The sequence below is a fragment of the Arachis hypogaea genome, chromosome 7 (genome assembly GCF_003086295.3).
Source record: "Arachis hypogaea cultivar Tifrunner chromosome 7, arahy.Tifrunner.gnm2.J5K5, whole genome shotgun sequence".
In the NCBI taxonomy this organism is placed as follows: domain Eukaryota; kingdom Viridiplantae; phylum Streptophyta; class Magnoliopsida; order Fabales; family Fabaceae; genus Arachis; species Arachis hypogaea.
Window position 1 is genome coordinate 43,010,844 of NC_092042.1, and position 24,288 is coordinate 43,035,131.

Sequence of the window (24,288 nt, forward strand, 5' to 3'; positions counted from 1 at the left end):
TAGTTCATCATAGCTCAATTCAAATTACAAAGAAAGAAAAAAGTGCAGAAAAGCAGAGGAAAGTACAGAGAAAAATGATTGTGGAATTTCCCCAATTGGGTTTCTGACTTCCTAACCCCCCTCTCCTAACTTAAACTCTAAGCTATTTATAAACTTTCTTCAATTGGTCTTCAAGTCTTGGATGTGGGCCTTGGCCTTTTGAGGCAGATTCAAGTGGCTCTCCATGGTGTTGAGGATGGACATTGGTTGATGGTAAAAAATTGATTTTCGCACAAACTAACCGGCAAGTGAGGTCGATCCTACACGAATTGATGGATCAAGCAATTTTAGTATGGTGATTAGTCTAGTTAAGCTAATATTGATGAATTGAGTGAATTTTGATGAACATGAAATATATTGCACGAAATCTAAATTGTTGAATGTAAAATGCCTGAAACTTAAATGGCAAGAAATTAAAATAACTAGAACTTAAAGTGCAAAATATTAAAAGGGCTGAATCTTAAATTGTAAGAAATGTAAATAACCGATTATAGAGTGCAAGAAAGTAAAATTGCAGAATCTAAAATGCATGGAAACTTAAATTGCATGAATATTAAAGGGAATTGGGTATTGGGACTCAGAACAGCAATGGACAATTGTAAATTAGAGTGAAATCAGAGGGATTTAAAATAGAAAAATTCAAAAAAAATTCATTAGGGATTGGAGATATCATAATCCATCATGAATCAATTGGGTCTCAACTCCTTTCTCAATCATATGAGTAGATCTATGGCGGCTTGAAATTGATTGGATCCCAATTCCTTAGCAATCCAATCTCTCTAATAACAATCAATCTTGCCAATTCCTTGATCTAATTGTCATGAGAAGAGTTAGAGAACATTCTCTTATCCATTAGCCAAACTAACTCTCAAGATCTCAATTCCTCCCGAATGGTGTTGATCAAGAGAGTAGTGAAGGATAGAGCTCCGATTCTAATACAAATGATTCCCCTTTCGAGGCTCACACAAGCATTCAATTGAATTAAACCCCTTTCCAGAGTGAGTAATTCACAATCAAAACAGAAGTTATCTAATTACTACACAAATGAATTAAGAAGAAGAAGAATTTCATTAATTCATTGAAATTACAATAGAGCTCCTCCCCCTAATGAAATTGTGGTTTAGTTCATCATTGCTCTAGTACAAAAACAGAAAGAAGAGAAAGTGCAGAAAAATGCAGAAAAGAAAAAAAAGTGAAATTGAGTGCATAGTTTTCCAATTAGGGTCTCTCACTCTCTCAGCTAGCCAGCTCCTAATTAAATCAAATTCTCCTCTATTTATACACATTCCAATTCAGTCTTCATGTACTTTGATTGGGCTTTTTGGCCTTTATTGAAGCAGGGCAGAATGGGTCTTCAATAGGTTCAGTTGGTACGGTGGGGATGCTTCCCAGGATAATGTAGCGCTCTTGAAAGCAACGTAGCACTCGTTCACCGACGCGTACGCAGCGCCCACGCCCACGCGTACACCCACGCCCACGTGTCCCTGGGAAGCGCTCTCTTTGAGAGCGTAGAGCTCGCGCCAAGAATTCAACCCAACACGTACGCGTCACCCACGCGTACGCGTGGATTGCAAAACATCACTTCCACGCTGCTGCGTCACCCACGCATTTGCGCAACCCATCACAAATGTCACACCCACGCGTACGCTCATGCACGCGTACGCGTCGGTGGCAAATCTTCAATCCCAATTTTGAAAGTGTCGGAGGCGCTCGTTAAAAGAGAGCGTATCGCTCTTCACTGAAGAGCGTTGATCCCCACCCTCGCGTACGCGTCACCCACGCGTACGCGTGGATCTTCGAAAATACTTATCTACGCGTGCGCGTCACAGACGCGTACGCGTCGCTGAAGAGCGTAGCGCTCTTTGAAAGTGAGCATAGCGCCAGTGGTTATGGTGCAGGAGAACGTAGCGTTCTTCAACGAGCATAGCATTCTTCTCCCCTGCTTCTTCCTTACATCTTTTCATCTATCATTAATCAAACACATGCAATCAAAGTCTTACTAAATCATAAGATTTTGCATCATTCATAATAAACAAATAAATCTGGCCTAAATCTCATGATAATGCATAAAATTAACAATGTTTGATTAAATCAAGACAAGCATGAAATTCCATTCCAATAACTTACTTAAAGTACATGAAACCTAATAAAAACAAGTAAAAATTGCTAGTAAAATTAGTCTAAGATAACTTGTCATCATTGGTCAATTAATGTTTCTGCTTTGCATTGTGCCCAAAAAATGAGTGCTGGTGGTGGTGACGTTTGCCTCAACGTTGGAGATCCAACGTTATATTCAACGCTGCTGACTTGTGCGTACGCAAGCTGCCTTGTGCGTGCATACACCTTTAACTTATTCTACTTGTGCGTACGCACACTAGGTCGTGCGTACGCACACAAGGCATTCTGGGCAACTTGAATTTAGAAGAGCTATCGAAGGCATTGGACCAAACATTGGACTGCAAACGTTTCTTCTAACGATGTCACTCGTGCGTACGCACTCTTCTATGTGCTACGCACACTCTCCCCTTTTCTTCTTGTGCGTGCGCACATTATGCTGGGCGTACGCACATATAACAGACTTCCCAGCCCCAGTTTTTGAATTCTGTCGCGGACATTTGACCCTGCGTTGGATTGGCAACGTTTCCTCCAACGTTGCTTCTTGTGCGTGCACATACTACCTTGTGCGACCGCACACTTTGCATTTTTCTTCTTGTGCGTACGCACACTATGCTGTGCGTACGCACACAAGGTGATTTTCACATTTCCAGAATTAAGCCCCCTTGAAGACGTTGGAGGTAACGTTGGTAATGCAACGCTCCCTCCAACGTTGGCACCAGCAATATTAGAATGTTGCAGCCTCTTCCTCCAACGTTTGAGGCAACGTTGGTGGTCCAACTTTGGCCACCAACGTTGCTTCTCTTCCTTCTTTTCATGGCCATTCTTCAACTTTCTTCTATGCCTTTTTTTACCTATCATTAAGCCATACATGTATCAAAGCCTTGCTACGTTCACAAGAACTTGCATCATTCTTAACACACAAGTAATTATGGCATAAATCTCATGAAAAACATCAAATTAACTATGTTTGAATGAATCAAGGTACGCATAAACTTTTAATCCAAATGCTTACTTATAACTCAAGAAAGTGCATAAAACTAATAAAAACAAAAGAAAAAGGCTACTGAAACTAGCCTAAGATGCCTTGGCATCACAACACCAAATTAAATCTTGCTTGTCCCCAATCAAGTAGTAAAATAGGAAAGAGCATCTGTCCTTATTAGCAAGTAATGAAATTGGTTCATGGGGTTTCATGCAGAAAGTGTTGCAGCTCAACCTTTAATTAGTTTTCAAAAGTGAAATGTCTCTTTAAGTACTAACTAAGATGCTACTGTGAAACCTTATTATTCACTCATCCTTGATATCCTATTTCTATGTTTTTCTTTTTCTGAGAACTCATTCTTTAATTATAGGAGCTCAGTGTTTTGTTTTTGAGGCAACTCTTTAAAGTAGGTTTTCAGTCAACACTCCCGAACCAGTTGGTTCAAGGTGCTAAGTGTTGAAGAACTCCTAAGGACTTAATCACCCAAGTCTCTCCTCAGCACATATTCACTACAGGCACATGGTTTGTTATTCATTCCTAAGACCTTGGTGTCCAGCACCTCTTTGGGTTGCTAAATATTGTGACAAGGTTGCTCTTGATTGTGAATTTTCAGTTGACAATCCCGGATTAGTTAACCCAAGTTATCAAGTGATGAAGCACTCATAAAAACTTACTTATTCAAGCATATCCTTGCACAAAAACACCACAGACACATGCCTTAAGGCTCAAACTATTGGTGCATAGCTTGTTATTCTTTGTTTCTTTCATTTTTTTTGTTCTTTTTTTCTACCAAGGATGTTTATTCACTAAGGTTTTTACATATAGCAGCCAAAATCACACTACAAAGAGACATTCTTCGTTTCATACTTTATTAGTGAGCTAGTTACACAATCACACACACACCACCACTAATTCTTATTCTATTTCCTTCCAATTTTGAACTTTCACACTTCCTGTTTCAACATATTCTTTCATTTAAATTTAAAAATAAGGAGACAAGACATACATTTTTGCAAGATGAAGTTAAACCAGGCACTTAGACTAGTACACTTGATTGAAAATTAAAGACATTAAACAAACAAAATTCTAACACGGGTAGATTACTCAGCAAGGATACATTTAGACTTCTAATTTAAGACATTTCAAAGCAAGAGCAGTTAAGTGACAATACAAACTTTTGGCCTCTTCTTAGTTGTTCATCATCTTTCCTGGCCTTGGTATTCTTTTTGTCTCCCTGGATGATGGTGTATAGTCTCTCCAAAGGCTTGATTGCCTTTCTGCAAAATTTATTGGAAGTTGCTTGTTCCCCAAGCATTTGAGAAATGGTTAGTCTGTATGTATAATTGTGAATTTATGGACCTAAATTGGTGTGTGAACACCAAACTTAGTTCTTTTCCTACTTCTATATGCAGCAAAGTGACTACATACACGAAACATCAAGTGCTTTTAATAAACTGTGAACTAAAAAAATCAAACATTTGTTAAGTAAATTCTCTCATTGTTTAGAACTCTTAACCAGTTATGCTGAGGGGTGCAATGTGCTCTTAGTGAAATTTATGGCGGAACTCCAAACTTAGAATTACACATTTACCCTTGAGTTCTCTTGGTGTGCAACACTAAACTTAATTCCGTGCAATACAGAGAAATCTACTTAACTCTTTTATTGAACTGCTAGGGAAAGAAATTTCCTCTGGTTGGGTTGCCTCCTAACAAGTGCCTTTTATCGTCATTAGCTTGACAGTTGACTTCTCTCAGTTGAGCTTGTACTTCATCTTGGGACCTTCCCCCATATTACCCAAGTAATGTTTAAGCCTTTGTCCATTCACAGTGAAGGTCCGTTGTGAGCTTTCTTCCATGATTTCTATGTGTCCATAAGGTGAAACTTTGGTGACAAGAAAAGGGCCTGACCATCTTAACTTTAGCTTGCCAGGAAAAAGTTTTAGTTTGGAGTTGTAGATGAGTACTCTTTGTCCCTCTTCAAAGGTCCTTGGTGCCACATTGAGATCATGCTTTTTCTTAGCCCTTTCTTTGTAGATTTTGGCATTTTTATAGGCCTGGGACCTGAATTCTTCCAATTCTTGCAGTTACAAGATCCTTCTTTCACCAGCAGCATTGCTGTCAAAGTTTAGTAACTTGAGAGCCCAGAAAGCTTTGTGTTCAAGCTCTAGTGGTAGATGACAAGCCTTTCCATAAACTAATTAATATGGAGACATCCCAATTGGTGTCTTGAAGGCTGTCCTATATGCCTAGAGAGTATCATCCAACTTCTTTAACCAGTCCTTTCTTGAAACTCTCACAGTTTTTTCAGGATCTTTTTGAGCTCTCTGTTTGATATCTCTCTTTACCTAATTGTTTGGGGGTGATAAGGTGTTGCAACCTTATATTTTACTCCATATCTCAGAAGGAAAGTCTCTAATGGTCTGTTGTAAAAATGGCTTTCCTCATCACTGGTAAGAGCTCTAGGCACCCCAAATCGGCTAAAGATGTTCTTTCTGAGAAAATGCATAACTACCTTATTGTCATTTGTTGGAGTTGCGATTGCTTCTACCCATTTAGATGCATAGTCCACTACCACCAAGATATATTTATTTGAGTATGAGGTTGGGAATGGTCCCATGAAATCAATACCTCATACATCAAATAGTTCAAGTTCTAGGATGAAGTGTTGTGGCATCTCATTTCTTTTGGGCAAGTTTCCAGCTCTCTGGCATTCATTATAACTCTTTAATAGTTCTTTTGCATCCTTAAAGATAGTGGGCCAAAAGAAACCACACTGCAACACCTTGGCTGCAGTTCTCTCTCCTCCAAAATGTTCTCCATAGCCAGAGCCATGACAATTCCATAGGACGTCCCTTCCTTCTTCCTCTGAGATGCATCTTCTGAGTATTCCATCTGAGCATTTTTTGAAAAGGTATGGTCCATCCCAGATGAAATATTTAGCATCGTTAATGATCTTTCTCCTATGATGATTGTTAAATTCCAAAGTCACCTCCCCAGTGGCTTTAAAATTAGCAATGTCCGCGAACCAAGGTGCCTTGTGAACCAACATTAGTTGCTCGTCAGGAAAACTCTCATTTACACTTGGGCTGAGTGTGCTTTCTTCTTCACATGTGACATTGAATGTTCTGCCATTGGCTGATGAGTAGATATTTTATATACTTTTTGGCACTATTTTCTCAATGTTTTTAGTATATTTTGTTAAGTTTTATTATGTTTTAGTAGGTTCTAGTGCAAAAATCACTTTTTGGATGCTACTTTGAGTTTTTGTGGTTTTTCTATAATTTCAAGTGATTCTTGAGTGAATTTGGCAAGTTTTGGCAAAGTCTAATTCAGAGGCGAAGAAAGAATCGTAGATGCTGTCAGATCCTGACTTCCGTGTATACAAACGAGCATTTTTGGAGCTACAAAACTCCAATTGACACGTTCTTAACGGTGTCGGAAAGCTAACTTCCATAGTCTTTTTTCAGTAATATATAATAGTCTATATCTTTCTTTGGAAATTACTGCCCAAACAAATAAGGCACGGAGCAAGGGCTTTCATTCATAACGAGTAAGTGCCCCGGCAGTCTCTCATTTAGACATAGGAAAATTCTTATAAGATGGTGAAGGCACAAGCAAATACATTCTCCATGGCTTTAACCCTATGCATAAGGTACTTATGTGCTAACCCTCTATATTAATGCTCCGGGGAGGGCATTCATTCTTTACTTAGCGCAAGAAGGAATTAGTTCAGTCAGAAGCACATGGGGCGCTGTTCCTCTAAAACGAAGGTGGCGAAACATTCATTTCTTCCAAGGCTAAGAAAACAGACTTTTCCTAGTTAAAACTCCTAAGTCATTTAGGTCTGGTATTCCTTTGATGCTTATAGCCTTCGTGTCAAGGAAAGACCTTCAAGCTGATATCTCCTACTTCCTTGTTCTTCTCACTCGTGTTGCCGTGTGAAAGCTGCCCTTCTTTTTGGTCGTTATGGCGTTGAACGCCCAACTTACCCCCTTTCTTGCGTTCAAATCCCTAAGAGCACGAAACCCAGCGTTGAACGCCCAAGACTGGCGTTCAACGCCACCAAGGGAGCTCAAGGCAGCGCATCTTACCCCCTAGTGGGCATTCAATGCCCACTCCTCCAAGTTGGACGCTAAGCTCAACCCAAACACTCACCAAGTGGGACCAGAAGTGGATTTTTGCACCTTTAGCTTAGTCTATTTTATTTTTTGTAATTTTTAATTATTATTAATATCTTTATAGGTTTACTATTAGTATAAATAGAAGGAAGATAACCTTTGTTAAAAACTTTTTTATCTTCAGCTTCTCAGAACTTATCTTTTTTGTAAATTATGAGTGACTAATCCTCATAGGTTAAGGATAGAAGCTTGGCTCATTCCTATGGATTGATCTTATTACTTTTCTACTTTAATATATGTTTGATTTCATTCTATGGTGTATTTTTGTTCTTCATCTTCATGAATCTGGGGTGGAATGATAGTATGACGTTGGTGCGGAATTTAAAACTACAAACTAACCGGTAAGTGCACCAGGTCGTACCAAGTAATACCTCAAGTGAATGAGGGTCGATCCCACAAGGATTGATGGATTAGGCAAAAATGGTTAAGTGAATTGCTTAGTTAGACAAACAGAAAACGGTGTTTGAGAGTTCAACAACATTAAACAATAATTCATAGAATTAGAAAAGCAAGCAGTAAACAAGTTGTGAAGTATATATGGAGAAACAGTTAAGGCTTCAGAGTTATCTATTTTTTGGATTGACTTTTCTTACTGACTATTTTAATCATGCAAGATTTAATTCATGGCAAACTATATGTGACTAAACCCTAATTTCTTAGACCTTTTTAGTCTCCTCTAACTCTCATCAACCACCAATTCCTTGGTCACTTAATTTCAATTAGAAGGTGAAGCTCAATTCTAGTTTATATGCCACAAAAACCCTAATTACCCAAATATAAGAGGACTATATGTCATGTATCCCATTAAGTCCAGATAATTAAAAATTTAGGAGAAATTGTTTTCAATCTGTTGTTCAAGTAAAGAGTATTTCCAAGTTATACAAGAACTCAATTAGAACAAGGATCATACTTTCGTTTCACCCAAATTCATAAGATAAAGAACGAAAAGAATTCTTGAATTATAAATCAGTACATGAATTAAAATAAAAAAATAATAGTATTAATCCATACAATAGACAGAGCTCTTGACCTTAACAGAGGAGGTTTAGCAATTCAGAATTGCACACAACTCAAAGTAGCATTCATAGTGGCTAAAATATATTAAATTTTGATTAAACTTAGCAATTCAAGTGCAAATTTACATGGGAAAGACAAAGAAGATGCTCACGCATCAGACCCCTTATTCTACATGAGTTCTTTACGAGTCTTAACCTGGATAGTATTGAGCTACAGCTTGAGAGTAGATCACAGGTTCCAATAAGTTACTTGGGCTAATTAGGATATGTGACATGAAATCTCGTTAGTCAGGGTAATTGAGGTTCCTGTGGTTCCAAGACTAGAATCAAAGAACATCATTCTCCGATCTGGAAGATTTGACCTTGTCTGTGCCATTTTGAGTAGGATCAATAGAGATTGAATTGCGTGAGCTTCACCCTCGTTTAGATTGAATGATCAGCGTCCTGGTATTTGGTTTGGACCATGGAGATTAATGACCACGACTCATGGCTTAATCACTTACAGCCTTGCCATTGAATGAATCGCTCATCGTTAAAGTAGTCAGTAAAAAGTATCAATCTGGAATAACAAGCATCTCCAAGGCCTTAATTGCTTTCGTACTATTGTTTCTACGTTAATTCATTATTGCTTTCTTTATTATTCTATTTTATGTGCCTACAACAACCACTACCTTGTCTATTCGCCTGACTAAGATCTGCAGGATAACCATAGCTTGCTCAATCCAGCAATCCTCGTGGGATTCGACCCTCACTCACCTGAGGTATTACTTGGACGACCCGGTGCATTTGCGGGTTCAGTTATTGTGTGAGTTCATTTTCCAGAAATACATTTTTAGCAATCGCATCACCGACTAATGACGCTCGAGTGGTGATGAAATTCCTTCAGAAATACATTTTTAGCAGATTCAGTGTCCCGAGGACACTGATTAATGATGGAGGCAGTCATTTCTGTAATAAATAACTCAACTCCATCCTGCATCGTTATAGCGTTCGCCACAAAGTGGCAACCCCCTACCATCCACAAACTAATGGGCAAGTCGAAGTCTCCAATAGAGAGCTCAAAAGAATCCTGAAGAGAACAGTGGGCACCTCTAGGAAGGACTGGGCAAGAAAGCTTGATGATGCCCTTTGGGCGTATAGAATAGCTTTCAAGACCCCTATTGGAATGTCGCCCTACTAGCTGGTCTATGGCAAAGTATGTCATTTACCAGTGGAGCTAGAACACAGAGCTTACTGGGCAACCAGATTCCTCAACTTTGATGCCAAGGCTACAGGAGAAAAAAGGTTGCTCTCGCTAAATGAGTTAGATGAATTCCGACAAGCTGCATTTAACAGTGCTAAAACTTACAAGGAAAGGGCCAAAAAATGGCACGATAAAAAGATCTCTTCCAGAGTCTTTGAGCCTGGCCAGAAGGTTTTACGCTTCAATTCCAAACTCAAGCTCTTCCCAGGGAAGCTAAAGTCAATGGACGGGACCTTTTGTGGTCACTAATGTATCACCTTATGGTCATATAGAGCTCTAAGACAAACACTCTGATAGAAGATTTATAGTGAATGGATAGAGAGTCCAGCATTACCTAGGGGATAATGTTGAGCAAGAAAGCTCTACGCTGCTGTTAACATGACAATAGTCAAGTCAAGTTATTGACGGTAAAAAAGCGCTTGTTGGGAGACAACTCAACCATTAGTAGTATTACTCTTTTAGTTCTTTTATTTATTCGTATTCAAATTCATTTTTAGTTCATATCCTATTAATTTCCATAGTTTTCCTTTTCTTTTTAAAGTTTGTGATCATGTGCAGCACTTAGCATAAAGACAGAGATATTTAGAATTGAAAATAGAAAACCCTATGGAGAACCGCTTGCTGGTGTTGAACGCCAGGCAAGGAGGATGTTGGGCGTTCAATGCCCAATATGGAGAAGAGAACTAGCATTGAACGCCAGAAAAGGAGTACTCTGGGAGTCCGACGCCCATTAAGGGCTATTCCTGGCGTTGAACGCCAGCCAAGGAACAAGCCTGGGTGTTCAACGCCCTCTAGGGAGATGAGAATGGCCGTTTTCTAGTCCCTAGCTAGTGTTCAATGCCCATTCCTGGCGTTGAACGCCCAACTGAAAAAAAAGAAGGGAGACCCCCCACCCAACGCCAGACCTGGGCATTGAACGCCTAGGAAGGGGAGGGGCAACTGATGAACGGATTTTTGACGGTATAGAATTCCACAAATGAATTCTCGTTGCAAGTATAGTTTCCAAACCAATCAAAAATCCTTTCATACAAAAGATTGTTTGTCACAAGTAACAAACCCCTAATTTTATAAACCAAAGTATTCAAACCTCGGGTCGTTCTCCCTAGGAATTACAATAAAGTGCCTTGTTATTGGTTAGAAATGTGTTTTGGGATTTTGGATAAGAAGCATGAAAAGTAAATGGCAATGAAAATAAACTAACAACTATAAAAGGCTCTTGACAAGGTATGAAAATTAGAAGTCCTATCCTAGTTATCCTTCTCAATTGTGATGAGAATTGTTCATTGCTACCACTTAGTTAACCCTTACTAAATAAAGGAAAGTCAAGTGGATGAATTGACTTGAGCCACAAGTCCTATCCAACTCCCAAGGAAAGACTAGCTTTAGTGCACTCCAAACCAATTAGCAATCTCTCCAATTACCAATCAACAAAGGAATTAGATAACTCAAGTGTCACTAATTACTCTACCTAGGCCAAGAGGAACAAAATCTATACTATATCTAGAAGAGGCATTTCAACAAACACATAAAAGGCAATAAAAGTAAACAACATAAATTGCAAGAATTAAAGAGAGATCTAACTACAAAGGCAAGAGATCAACAATAGAAAAGCAAAGAAGAACAATTGTTATGAATTACCTCTTATTGAATTGAAAGAAAATGGAAGGAACAATAGTAGATCTACAACAAAGTATAAGAACAATATAAAGGAAATTACAATAAAAGAATGGAAGAAGAATGAATGTAACAACAAGGAATTGAGAAGATAGAAGTAGAAGAAGATGAATTAAAATCTAGATCTAAGAACTAAACCTAATCCTAATCCTAATCCTAGAGAGAAGTGAGAGCTTCTCTCTCTAGAAACTACTTCTAAAACTAAACTATGACTAATGGTAACTAACTTCTGTTTCCCTCTTCATTCCTTGGGTTAAATAGCATCAGAAATGAGTTGGATTGGGCCCACAAGGCTTTAGAATTCGCTGGCCACGTTTTGCTTTAAGTGAACCAGGTGGCAGCAACGGCGTGTGCGCGTACTATGCGCGTGCGCGCCACCATACGTGTAGCAACTATGGCAAATCTTATATCGTTTCGAAGCCCCGGATGTTAGCTTTCTAACCCAACTAGAACCGCATCATTTGGACCTCTGTAGCTTAGGTTATGGTCGTTTAAGTGCGAAGAGGTCGGCTTGACAGCTTTCCGGTTCTTTCATTTCTTCATGAGTTCTCCAACTTTTCATGCTTCTTTCTTCATTCCCTTGATCCAATATTTGCCTCCTAAACCTTAAATCACTTAACAAATATATCAAGGCATCTAATGGAATCAAGGAGAATTAGATTTAGCTATTTTAAGTCCTAAAAAGCATGTTTTCACTCTTAAGCACAATTAAGGGAGAAGTTATAAAACCATGCTATTTCAATGGATAAATGTGGGTAAAAGGTTATAAAATCCCCTAAATCAAGCACAAGATAAACCCTACAAATGGGGTTTATCAGCAACCATGCGAAAAAGTCAAGGAGGATGGAAAGGTTGACTTTTTTAAACTATATCTTTTCAAAATCTCATCTTATCATCTATCATATCTTCACTCCATATTTTCTTTTAATTTAATTTTCATTTCATCAAATCAAACACATTCAATACATATCTTTTTCAACAACTTATTTCCAAGAAGAAAACCAAGAAAGGGTTCCAAGGCTTTTGAGCATCAATGATTAGGTGTGTCAGAAATTGGCCTAAAAAGCTCAAACTAAGCTGCTATTCCTAACTATATGCTTGTGGTGTCAAGGTGCTAAGCAAGAAGCTTGAGATTGAACAGTTAAAGTCGTGATCCAAAGCTGAAGAGTACGCTTAAGAACTCTGGGCACCTTTGTCTTGGAATTTAAGCAAAGCTTAATTCGAATCCAAGGGATTCCCCCCAGTCAAGTGCATGTGGCGTTTATGTATCTGGTGGTAATACGAAAAAACAAAACGCTTAGAGTCACAACTAGGCTCAAAAGGTGCAAAGCGCCAAAGAAGCTGTGTTCAAGAATCAAGAAGAGTTTAAAGAAGAGAATCAATAATGTCATCCAGATTCTAGTTCTGAGAGATGCCAATGCCTCTAAACTTCAAGGGAAGTGAGATGCCAAAACTGTTCAGAAGTAAAGAGCTAATAGCCCCATTAAGTATTTGGAACTGAGCTTCATGAAAAACTCTAAGACTTATTGTATCTATCTCTTTTCTTTAGTCCTAATTTGTTTTTGGTTACTTGAGGATAAGCAATATTTTAAGTTTGGTGATCTGATGAGTGGATATTTTATATACTTTTTTGCATTATTTTCTCAGTGTTTTTAGTATATTTTGTTACGTTTTATTATGTTTTAGTAGGTTTTCGTGCAAAAATCACTTTTTGGATGCTACTTTGAGTTTTTGTGGTTTTTCTATGATTTTAAATAATTATTGGGTGAATTTGGCAAGTTTTTACAACGTCTGATTCATAGGCGAAGAAAGGATAGCAGATATTGTCAGATCCTGACCTCCGTGTATTCAAACAAGCATTTATAGAGCTACAAAGATCCAATTAACACGTTCTCAACGGTGTTTGAAAGCTAACTTTCAGAGCTTTACAGAAATACATAACAATTTATACCTTTCTTTGGAAATGACTACCCAAACTGGGCGTTGAACGCCTAACTTACCCCCCTTTCTTGCGTTCAAAGCCCCAAGAGGACTAAAGCCAGCGTTGAACGCCCAAGACTGGCGTTCAATGCCACCAAGGGAGCTCAAGGCAGCACATCTTACCCTCTAGTAGGTGTTCAATGCCCACTCTTCCAAGTTGGACGCCAAGCTCAACCCAAACACTCACCAAGTGGGACCAGAAGTGGATTTTCGCACCTTTAGCTTAGTCTATTTTATTTTTTGTAATTTCTAATTATTATTAATATCTTTATAGGTTTAGTATTAGTATAAATAGAAGGAAGATCACCTTTGTTAAAAACTTTTTGATTTTCAGCTTCTCAGAACTTATCTTTTCTGTAAATTATGAGTGATTAAACTTCCTAGGTTAAGGATAGGAGCTCTACTCACTCCTATAGATTGATCTTATTACTTTTCTACTTTAATATATGTTTGATTTCATTCTATGGTGTATTTTCGTTCTTCATCTTCATGAATATGAGGTGGAACGACAGTATGACCCCTTATTCTACATGAGTTCTTTACAAGTCCTGACCCGGATAGTATTGAGTTATTGCTTGAGAGTACATCAAAGGTTCTAACAAGTTACTTGGGCTAATTGGGATATGTGACATGAAATCTCATTAGTCAGGATAATTGAGGTTCCTGTGGCTCCAAGGCTAGAATCAAATAGCATCATCCTCCGATCCGGAAGATCCGACCTTGTTTGTGGCGTTTTGAGTAGGATCAACAGAGATTGAATTGCGTGAGCTTCACCCTCGTCCAGATTGAATGATCAGCGTCCTGGTATTTGGTTTGGACCATGGAGATTAATGACCACGACCCATGGCTTAATCACTTACAGCCTTGCCATTGAATGAATCGCTCATCGTTAAAGTTGTCAGTAAGAAGTATCAATCCGGAAGAACAAGCATCTCTGAGGCCTTAACTACTTTCGTACTATTGTTTCTACGTTAATTAATTATTGCTTTCTTTATTATTCTATTTTATGCGCCTACAACAACCATTACCTTTTCTATTCGCCTGACTAAAATCTGCAGTATAACCACAGCTTTCTCAATCTGGCAATTCTCATGGGATTCAACCCTTACTCACCTGAGGTATTACTTGGACGACCTGGTGCTCTTGCCGGTTCAGTTGTGCGAGTTCATTTTCGTGCACCACTGGCGTTCCAACTCTTGTGCTCAATGACGCATTTTCTACATTGAATGGACAGAATCTTCTCTCAATCTGGCAAAATGTTGACCTCTGGTATTTTGAACTTGTTGGCATTCAAAACCTAGGGAAGCTTGTTGTTCCTCAAGAGTATTGGGATCAATTTCATGTCCATCTCCATCAAGAGTTTCCTTGTGAGGAGTGTCTGAATTGATGATTGATTATATCTCATGGTCAGCCATGGTATCTAGTATGTAAGGTCCCTATAGACAGCATCAAAGGTTTGTACTTTTTGCCGAGGTCACGATCTTACGAGATCCTAGGATCCTAACTTGAGCAGCGTTGATACCAGGTCAGGAGAGCGACCTACAAAGACACTCTGATAATTAAGTCAGCAACATTTTTAGGTGATAATAGTGAGCAATGTCTTACTGGTGGACGAAATTGTGATCATCAATGTTGTATTCTTTGTTGTTGTATGGAATAATTATAATGGCTCTTTGCTATGTGTGGACACAACTCCGTTCAACTAACCAGCAAGTATACTGGGTCGTCCAAGTAATAAACCTTACGTGAGTAAGGGTCGATCCCACAGAGATTGTTGGTATGAAGCAAGCTATGGTCATCTTGTAAATCTCAGTCAGGCGGATAATAATTGATTATGGATTTTCAAAAATTAATAAATAATAAACATAAAATAAAGATAATTAAAATAGGATAGAAATACTTATGTAAATTAATGGTGGGAATTTCAGATAGGTGTATGGAGATGCTGTGCCATTTCTTTTTCTACTTTCCTACTTCTTCCTTCCAGTTCTTTCATTCCTTCCTATTGCAAGTTGTATGTAGGGCATCACCGTTGTCAATGGCTATATCCCATCCTCTCAATGAAAAAGGTCCAAATGCTCTGTCACAGCACGGCTAATCATCTGTAGGTTCTCAATCAGGTTGTAATAGAATCCATTGATTCTTTTACGTCTGTCACTAACGCCCAGCCTTCAGGAGTTTGAAGCTCGTCACAGTCATTCAATCCCAGAATCCTACTCGGAATACCACAGACAAGGTTTAGACTTTTCGGATTCTCATGAATGCCGCCATCAATCTAGCTTATACCACGAAGATTCTGTTTAAAGAATCTAAGAGATACGTGCCCGGCCTAAGGTAGAACGGAAGTGGTTGTCAATCACGCGCGTTCATAGGTGAGAATGATGATGAGTGTCACGGATCATCACATTCATCAAATTGAAGTGCAACGAATATCTTAGAATAGGAATAAAGAGAATTGAATAGGAAATAGTAGTAATTGCATTAAAACTTGAGGTACAACAGAGCTCCACACCCTTAATCTATGGTGTGTAGAAACTCCACTGTTGAAAATACATAAGTGAAAGGTTCAGGCATGGCCGAATGGCCAGCCCCCCAAAACGTGATCAATAGTCTCCTTAGATGAAGAATAAAATAAAACTGAGACCAAAGATGTCTAATACAATAGTAAATTATCCTATTTATACTAGACTAGCTACTAGGGTTTACATGAGAAAGTAATTGATGCATAAATCCACTTCCGGGGCCCACTTGGTGTGTGTTTGGGCCGAGCTTGATCTATTCACGAGCTGAGGCTTCTTTTGGAGTTGAACACCAAGTTGTAACGTGTTTTGGGCGTTCAACTCTGGGTCGTGACGTGTTTTTGGCGTTTTACTCCAGACAGCAGCATGGAACTGGCGTTGAGCGCCAATTTACGTCGTCAATTCCCTAATAAAGTATGGACTATTATATATTACTGGAAAGTTCTGGATGTCTACTTTCCAACACCGTTGAGAGCGCGCCATTTGGAGTTCTGTAGCTCCAGAAAATCCATTTCGAATGCAGGGAGGCCAGATTCCAACAGCATCAGCAGTCCTTTGTCAGCCTCCTATCAGAATTTTGCTTAAGTCCCTCAATTTCTGCCAGAAATTATCTGAAATTACAGAAAAACACACAAACTCGTAGTAAAGTCCAAAAATGTGAATTTAACATAAAAACTAATGAAAACATCCCTAAAAGTAACTTGAACTTACTAAAAACTACCTAAAAATAATGCCAAAAAGCGTATAAATTATCCGCTCATCACTTAGCTATTGAGTTCTCCTTTTCCCTTTATTACTCCTTCCAAATGTAACTATTAGACATTTACGGTCTTTTATGTATGTTTTAATGTCATGATTTGACAGCTTTATTAGGTAATGATTTTATTCGCCTCAATGGTATACCTATTAGCCATTAATGAGCTAGTAACGTTCTCATTTAATCGTATTCTTGGTTTACCATTCTTGTCTAGAACACCCTTATTACTCCAAAATTTGATGTTGATTCTTCCTTTTAATTTTGTTTTAAGTTATCCTCCATCTCTATTATTTTATTTTCTTTGATAACAGAAAAAAAAGCACATAAAAAGTTGAGAATAATTTGAAATAACATATGATAAGAAAGCGTCGGAGATTTAAATTCTATTTTGTGTATGCAACAATCTATTGGCCAGTAATAAACCCTTAAATAGAACTCCAATTTGCAACAAATTAGTCTTTAATCTATCGAGTAAAACCGAAAAAACATATAATAAGAAAGTGAAATTATCAATTAAGGAATTCCAAACATACAAGTTGCAGAAATATGATTACTAATTAAAACACTTATAATCCCACTAAAAAATAACAATCATGTTAGGTGTACATTAAAATCAGTCACTAAAAATAGACATTAGTGTATCTATTTAAATAAAAAATACACATTAAATGTGAATTAAGGCTGTGTTTGTTTCTGAAAACAGGATAAGACAAGACATTGAGAACATGATATAAAGAACAGAGACACATAATTTAATGTTCTTATATTATATTTGGTGATAAAGTATAACAAATTATGAAAATATAATTTATTCTCATTTTTTTATTCAAAAAATTGAGAAAAAATACAATAATAAAAAATATAACTATGAAAAATTAAAAAGAATAATGAAATAAAAAACGAAAAATAAGTTATATCTTTTGTTAGTGTCTTTGTGTCCTTTCTGTCAGAATAAACACAAAATACATTAATTCAGTGTCCCTGGATATAATGTTTCTGTCATATCTTATTTGTCAAACACAATTTTATATCTCTATGTGTCCCTATCTCAGTGTTTCTTATTCCCTATAAACAATCGCACACTTTTTATTTTTATTATTGAGATTGTGGCAGTGTTTTTAAATAATGTGGAGAGTTGGTATGCTTTTTTTTTGTATAGATGATCACAAATCTGACCTTCAAATTTGTGGTTTTCATTTTTTTAAAAAAATTTACAAATCTGACCTTCAAATTTATGCTTTAACGTTAAAAATTTTTTGAAATATGTAAATAGGATCCTCCGATTTGGAGAATTTTGATTTTTTTTTTACTCAAAACTTAACCTCGATTTTCTATCCCTACCCAAAACTGAGGTTCAGTTTTCTACTCTATCCGAAATCTGACCTTCAGTTTTCTACTTCTACCCAAATCTGAGCCTCCGATGTGTAGTTTTTAATTTTAAAAAAAAATAATTACGATTTGTAATTTCTAATTTAAAAAAATAATTATCTCCATATCCATAAAAAAATACACCAACTTTCCATAACTATGCATAACACACCTCTCCAATTTATTACCAAAAAAATTAGCCACAATCGCAGCCTAAATTACATATCTATTTATATAGAAATACATTATTACTGATTTTTTGTAGTTAATTTTAGAGTATAACTCATATTTTTGGTAGCATTTTTGAAAAAATAATTAATCTTTTTACTTGTTAATAGAAAGGAAAATGCAACCATTAGACTCAGTAACTGAAATTGTTATCAAAAACAATAAAATATATAACATATGATTCGGTTAATTACTAATCATGTTAAAATAAAACCATGACGTGAGAACTCAAATCTCTGCCGACACCTATAGTTCTTACTTCTTAATTATTATTGTGATCTCATTATCTTCACCAAGTGAAACCTGTTAGTTTCTTGAGAAAATGGTGAGAAGTGCCAAAGGTGCAAATATATAATCTACGCGTTGGAATGTCAACCTTACGCGAAGTGAGTGCTTAGCACGTTTTTGTGAATCCAAAATGCCTTAAATACGTGCATAACTCCTCTCATAACAATGCACCAAACATTATTTCACCCAGAAACATGAAGCACCACTATTGTTTTTCCTTGTTCCTTATTTTGGTCATGTTGGAGCTTATCACCATTTCAAGTGTGGCTTATGGTCAAGGAAATGTGCTCAAGAAAACATTGAACTCTTCATCATTACATCGTCCCAAAGCATCGTTGTCAATTGATTACTATCATAGAAAATGCCCCGATGCTGAAGGCATTATCTCACAGAAGGTTTCCGCATGGATTAAGAAGGACCCCACACTGGCCCCTGCCATAATCCGCTTGCACTTCCATGACTGTGCCCTCAGAGTAATCACATAACTTAATCTCTCTTTATTAATTAATTTCTATGCTCATGCATTATTCCTTTATTCCAATTTCAAATAGAACAAGAGTTATAACTCAAATGGCATAGTCTCTCCATACTCATCTAAGAGAGATAACGAGTTCGAATCTCCCTATCTTTGGTAAAAAAAAAAATTTTAAATTGGACAATATGTTTCAAATGAACGAGTATGCAAAATTTATCTTATTCCAAAATCTATTGAAATAGAGTTAATTATTAATTATTTTGACTGTAATAAGTTCAATTTTTAATAAAATGGCTCTCAAAAGAAAGAAAGAAACAAGAAGATTATTTCAATATAACAAATGTACTATTTTTCTTTTTTATAAGTGATAGATAACAGATTCACTTGAGATACATATTAGGTAGGAACATTTTGACGAGCAAAAACATAGGAAACTAAATTTTAGTTACTAACATTAGTTAATTCTTTTAATTGAAAAATTCTAATTTTTTGAATGAGTTAGAGTTCAAAATTTATAATTTAAAATTTAGTATTAAATATTTATGATTTAGGATCTAAAATTTTAAATAAATAAAATAATTTTAAAAAAATTAATGTTGGCTAAAAAAAATTAACTTCTAAACATTGCTCTTCTTTTTAAAAAAAGGAAAAACTACCATTTGTACCCATGAATTTTGCAAACGTTGACAAAAGTACCCATCAAACAAGAAAACTAATGTTGTATCATGAAAGATGGGTTCCGTGTGACAATAGTATTCAAACCATAATTTTTTGTTGACTTTTTAATAAAATTCTCAAATTACCCCTTTTATCTTCTTCCCCAAATTTCAAACATTCACCACTCTCACCCTTCGTCTTCCTCTGCTGCTGCCAGTCACCAAAAAATTAAAAAGATTAAAAACTGTAGATTATTAATTATTTGATGTTATTATTCAAATATTATGGATTTGTAGATTTGATGCAGAAAAAGAAAAAGAAGTTTGAAATTAACAAAAAAAACATACATTTTGGTTTCTTGGTGTCACTGTGGGAACAAGAGGCGCAGAATCAAGAGCCTTTGGGAATGGAAGGAAGGATAGGTCGGAGTAGAAGATGTGATAGCCTTGATCGCATTTGTTGCAGAGGAAAAGCTTTGCTGGGAACTCACCGAAAGAGCAGCACTTGCTGATGATATCATATCATCGTCAAAGGTGGGCTTGGGATCAGAGTGTGGGTCCTTCTTCACCCTGCATCCTCCTGGCCATGTCTTCGATCATACTCGGCATGTTCCGAAGTTAATCCTCATCAATGTATCCCGTCACCATCATTTCTCCTTGTTCTCCAGTATTCAAAATGAAACAAGATCCTTTAACAATAACGTTACTACCACCACAACCTTCTAGAGGGTTCTGCCGTGGCCTCAGAAGTCTAGCCTGAACAGCAACGGTGGCTGCAATGCGAATATCAGTCCACCAAATAGCATGAAGATACTCTAACAGCAGCTCCTTTTTCTACAGATCGACGGCTGAGCAGTGTTTGGAGTCACCGTTGGAAAGGGACCGTCCATGGCCACTGGCCTCTTGTTGGTTCTGGTTGCTGAATTCTGCTATTTATAGCTTTGGAATAAAAAGAACAACAATATTCAAGTTGAAGAGGTTAAAGAGTTTGAAAAGGGTGTGCTTTCTTAGTATTGTTGTTGCATCCTAAGAAGAAAGAAACAACAAGGGTAATGATGTTAAAGTTGATTTGGATTTAGATTTGGAGAACAAATTAGGATTGGAATAAAGAGAGATGGAGGTTGAGGATAAAGGTTGGAGGAAGACATCAGGTGCTTAGTCTTGAGGAAATGGTGACTGGCGGTGGCAAAGGAAGACAAAGGATGAGGGTTGTGAAATTTGGAATTTGGAGAAGAAGATAAAAGGGATAATTTAGGAATTTTATTAAAAAGTCAACGAAAAATCACAGTTTGGGTACTATTGTCACACGGAACCCATCTTTCATGGATACAACGTTAGTTTTCTTGTTTGATGGGTACTTTTGTTAGCGTTCACAAAATTTATGGATACAAATGATATTTTTTCCTTAAAAAAATTAGCCATTTGTGTTTAAAATCTAAAAAAAGATTACTTAAAGTAAAATCACTAAATTTAGAGGATCAAAAACTTATTTTTCTTAGACTTATAAAAAATCATATCAAAATTTATTCTCTAAAACATTTATAAAGTATGTTTTCTCGTATTTGGTACCGTTTGTCAAATAAAATAAATCTTTCAAAAGCTAATATGTCATTTCTTTTTTAAATGTCCATTTTGCCAAAAATTAAATTTTTGGGAGTCAATAATAGTTTACTACACAAATATATAGGACTTAATCAGTTTTCTTTCTTTGGTGACTCCTTCCTCAAGTATATATACTGCTAACGTAATGATAATGAATCGCTAAAACTTCTATTAGACGTGACATGAATTGTTTGCTTGTTTATTTGATACCTTGCAATTGATCAAAATCTTGCAGGGATGCGATGGATCAATTTTGCTTAACCATAAAGGTAGCGAGAGAAGTGCATTTGAGAGCAGAACCCTCAAAGGTTTTCAATTGATTGATGAAATTAAATCCGAGCTAGAGAGAAGGTGTCCAGAAACAGTCTCTTGCGCCGACATTCTAACTGCCGCTGCAAGAGATGCCACAATTCTAGCCGGGGGACCATTTTGGGAAGTCCCATTCGGCCGCAAAGACGGTCGAACTTCCTTAGCTAGGGAAGCTAGTATGGTCCCCCATGGCCATGAAAACATCACAACCCTTCTTGAATTCTTACAAGGAATTGGCCTAGACATGCTTGATTTGGTTGCTCTCTCAGGCTCACACACAGTTGGGAGGAGCACTTGCCACTCGTTCATGGATAGGCTTTATAACTTCAATGGTAATATATGCTATCATACATAAAGACTCCATTTTATTCACATATGCATATTATATATTTAGATATGTATTTAGATCATTATATCAAACATTGCTATCTTAATAAATTTATTAATTTTTTAAACTTTTTTTATAATAAATATAAATGAGTTAGGACTAATTGTGATTGTGCGACATGTAATATATGAACAATTTTTTGCTTGATATTTTTCTCTTATGAAAAATATGTGTATGTGAGAAGAAATATATTTTAGTAAGGAAATCCAAGGAGAAAGTATTACGAAAATATTACACATTTCACGTAATTCTAATAATACAACGCTTATCACTACTACTTTTTTGTTTTAATAACAGTTAAGTCTACTTTATTTATTGAACTCAAATTTCTTAAAATCGGATAAGTCGTATATTATATCGGTAAAACTAAAAATTCAAAAGTTTAGAGATTTAATAGAGATTGAATGAATAGAATGTAATAAATAATATATTTATATATAAAATATATTTTTTAAAATATTTTATTATTCAGATTTCCTAAAAAAACCATAGAAAATTTTATCTAATTCACTAATTTTTAACCAATTTGCTTATACTTAATTTTTGACATGTGAGATGATTTCGATTAATCAAGTTATATGGTCAGTTTGATCCGATTCTCAAAACTTTAAATGCACCTAAACTTACACTCGTTACAACTTCATTTTATATATATATATATATATATATATATATATATATATATATATATAAAATAAAATTAGTATATTCACGCATATCATATTGTGCCATGTTTAAATTTGAACATATATTTGTGAACACAGGTACCGGGAAGCCTGATCCGTCATTAAATGTGAATTACTTGATGTTGTTACGGAAAAGGTGCAAAAGGGAGTCGGATTTGGTGTACCTTGATGCCATAACACCAAGGACTTTTGACACAACATATTACACAAACCTTATGAGGAAGGTTGGGTTATTGTCAACAGATCAATCACTCTATTCAGATGCAAGGACTGCTCCTTTTGTTGAAGCATTTGCAACACAGCCTTTCCTTTTCAGAAGCCAGTTTGCAGTGTCAATGGTGAAGCTTGGGAATGTTGGGGTTCTCACTGGGTCAACTGATAAAGGTGAAATCAGAGTGAACTGCAACTATGTCAATGGTGCCTGATTCGATTTGGAACTGGTGTGTGGGAGACCTACTTATGTGTCGTTAAATGGTTCATCTTTTCAATGGTTCTTTTTTCAATAAATAAATAATTTTTTTATATATATATATTTATGTGCAACAATGCAGGAATTTAGTATTCTACGTATTTTAAGTGTTAGTTTGGATTGCTTATTAAAGTAAAAAATATATATTTTTAATAAAAAAATATATTTTTATTAAATTTTAAATTTGTTTGGATATATTTTTTAAGAAAAGTATTTTTATTTAAAAAATAAAATTTTATATTTTTTTAAAAGCTAATAATATTTTATTTAAAAAAATAAAAACAAAATACATTTTTAGTATTTAAAAACTTTCTTTAAAAATATATCTAAACGTAAAATAATTTTTGCCTACTATAAAAATTTTTTTAAAAAAAGATAAAAGAAAAATAAGTAATTTTTTAAAAAATCATTTGCTAAAAGTTATTGTGAAGTTTATTTTTTTTACTTTGATTGTCTATGGTATTTTCTAATACGATAAGATAAAGACTAATTTGTCGCGAATCTGAGTGTTATTTAAGGATTTGTGGTTGACCACAATATGAATAATGGCCCAATAAAGTAAAAACACATTATACTCCTAAATTATCCACATAAATCTTAATATTAGAATAACCATCCGCACACCTATTGAATTGATCATCGGTTATTCATGATGTTTAAAAAAGTCATTAATTACCTAACATTATCCTTATCTAAATAAACGAGTGAACTAATTAACCACTCAACTAACCCAAGTTGATTAAGTTCATTTCTATACTGTTGTGCTCTAAATTCAAGCAAATAGCCTTAGAAGCCCAATAATGTTGCTAATAGTTGTTCAATGGATCATGTTTTTACATTTTAGCAGCTTTTGCACACACACATGCATTATAAATCAGTATAATGTGCACTCATATTGTATAGAGTCTGATCTGCACATACAAACGGAAAGAGATCATGCACATCTAAGTTTCAAGTTATAACTCAAATAGTATTAAAATATTAAGGGATGTGAAGTTAAAAAGTGGTATAAAAAGACGTATACTAGTTATTAGGCTATTGATATCTATGTTTAATCCTTAATCAAGTTAAGAATTTTACTGTTTGAATAAATATTATAAGATATTTTTTTTAAGTATCTTAAGATTAGGATGACTCATATCACTATTAATCTTGAAACAATCTATTTATTATAATTATATTATAATATATTATTAAAAAAGAGTTTAAAGTAGTGTTATGATGAATGAAATAACATATAAGATTTTAAATTTTATACAAAATTATCATGTCATTCATTGCAATAAAATAAAAAAGTATCTATTTTAAAATTA

General features: G+C 35.8%; 1 protein-coding gene across 1 annotated transcript; it reads left to right on the plus strand.

Moving 5' to 3' along the window:
- The first annotated feature begins 18,561 nt into the window (after positions 1-18,561).
- Positions 18,562-23,149, plus strand: LOC112702976 (peroxidase 7). The gene is made up of 3 exons (XM_025754238.3): positions 18,562-18,863; positions 21,359-21,764; positions 22,585-23,149. Exons 1-3 carry the CDS (start codon positions 18,585-18,587, stop codon positions 22,929-22,931), a joined length of 1,032 nt encoding a protein of 343 aa, XP_025610023.1. The 5' UTR covers positions 18,562-18,584; the 3' UTR covers positions 22,932-23,149.
- Positions 23,150-24,288: the final 1,139 nt, after the last annotated feature.

Bases quoted from the DNA above. Each gene is read 5' to 3' on its own strand.
- LOC112702976 (XM_025754238.3), top strand. From the start codon at position 18,585: ATGAAGCACCACTATTGTTTTTCCTTGTTCCTTATTTTGGTCATGTTG. The intron at 18,864-21,358 runs GTAATCACATAA...AAAATCTTGCAG, and splicing joins TCCATGACTGTGCCCTCAGA to GGATGCGATGGATCAATTTT. The intron at 21,765-22,584 runs GTAATATATGCT...TTGTGAACACAG, and splicing joins TAGGCTTTATAACTTCAATG to GTACCGGGAAGCCTGATCCG.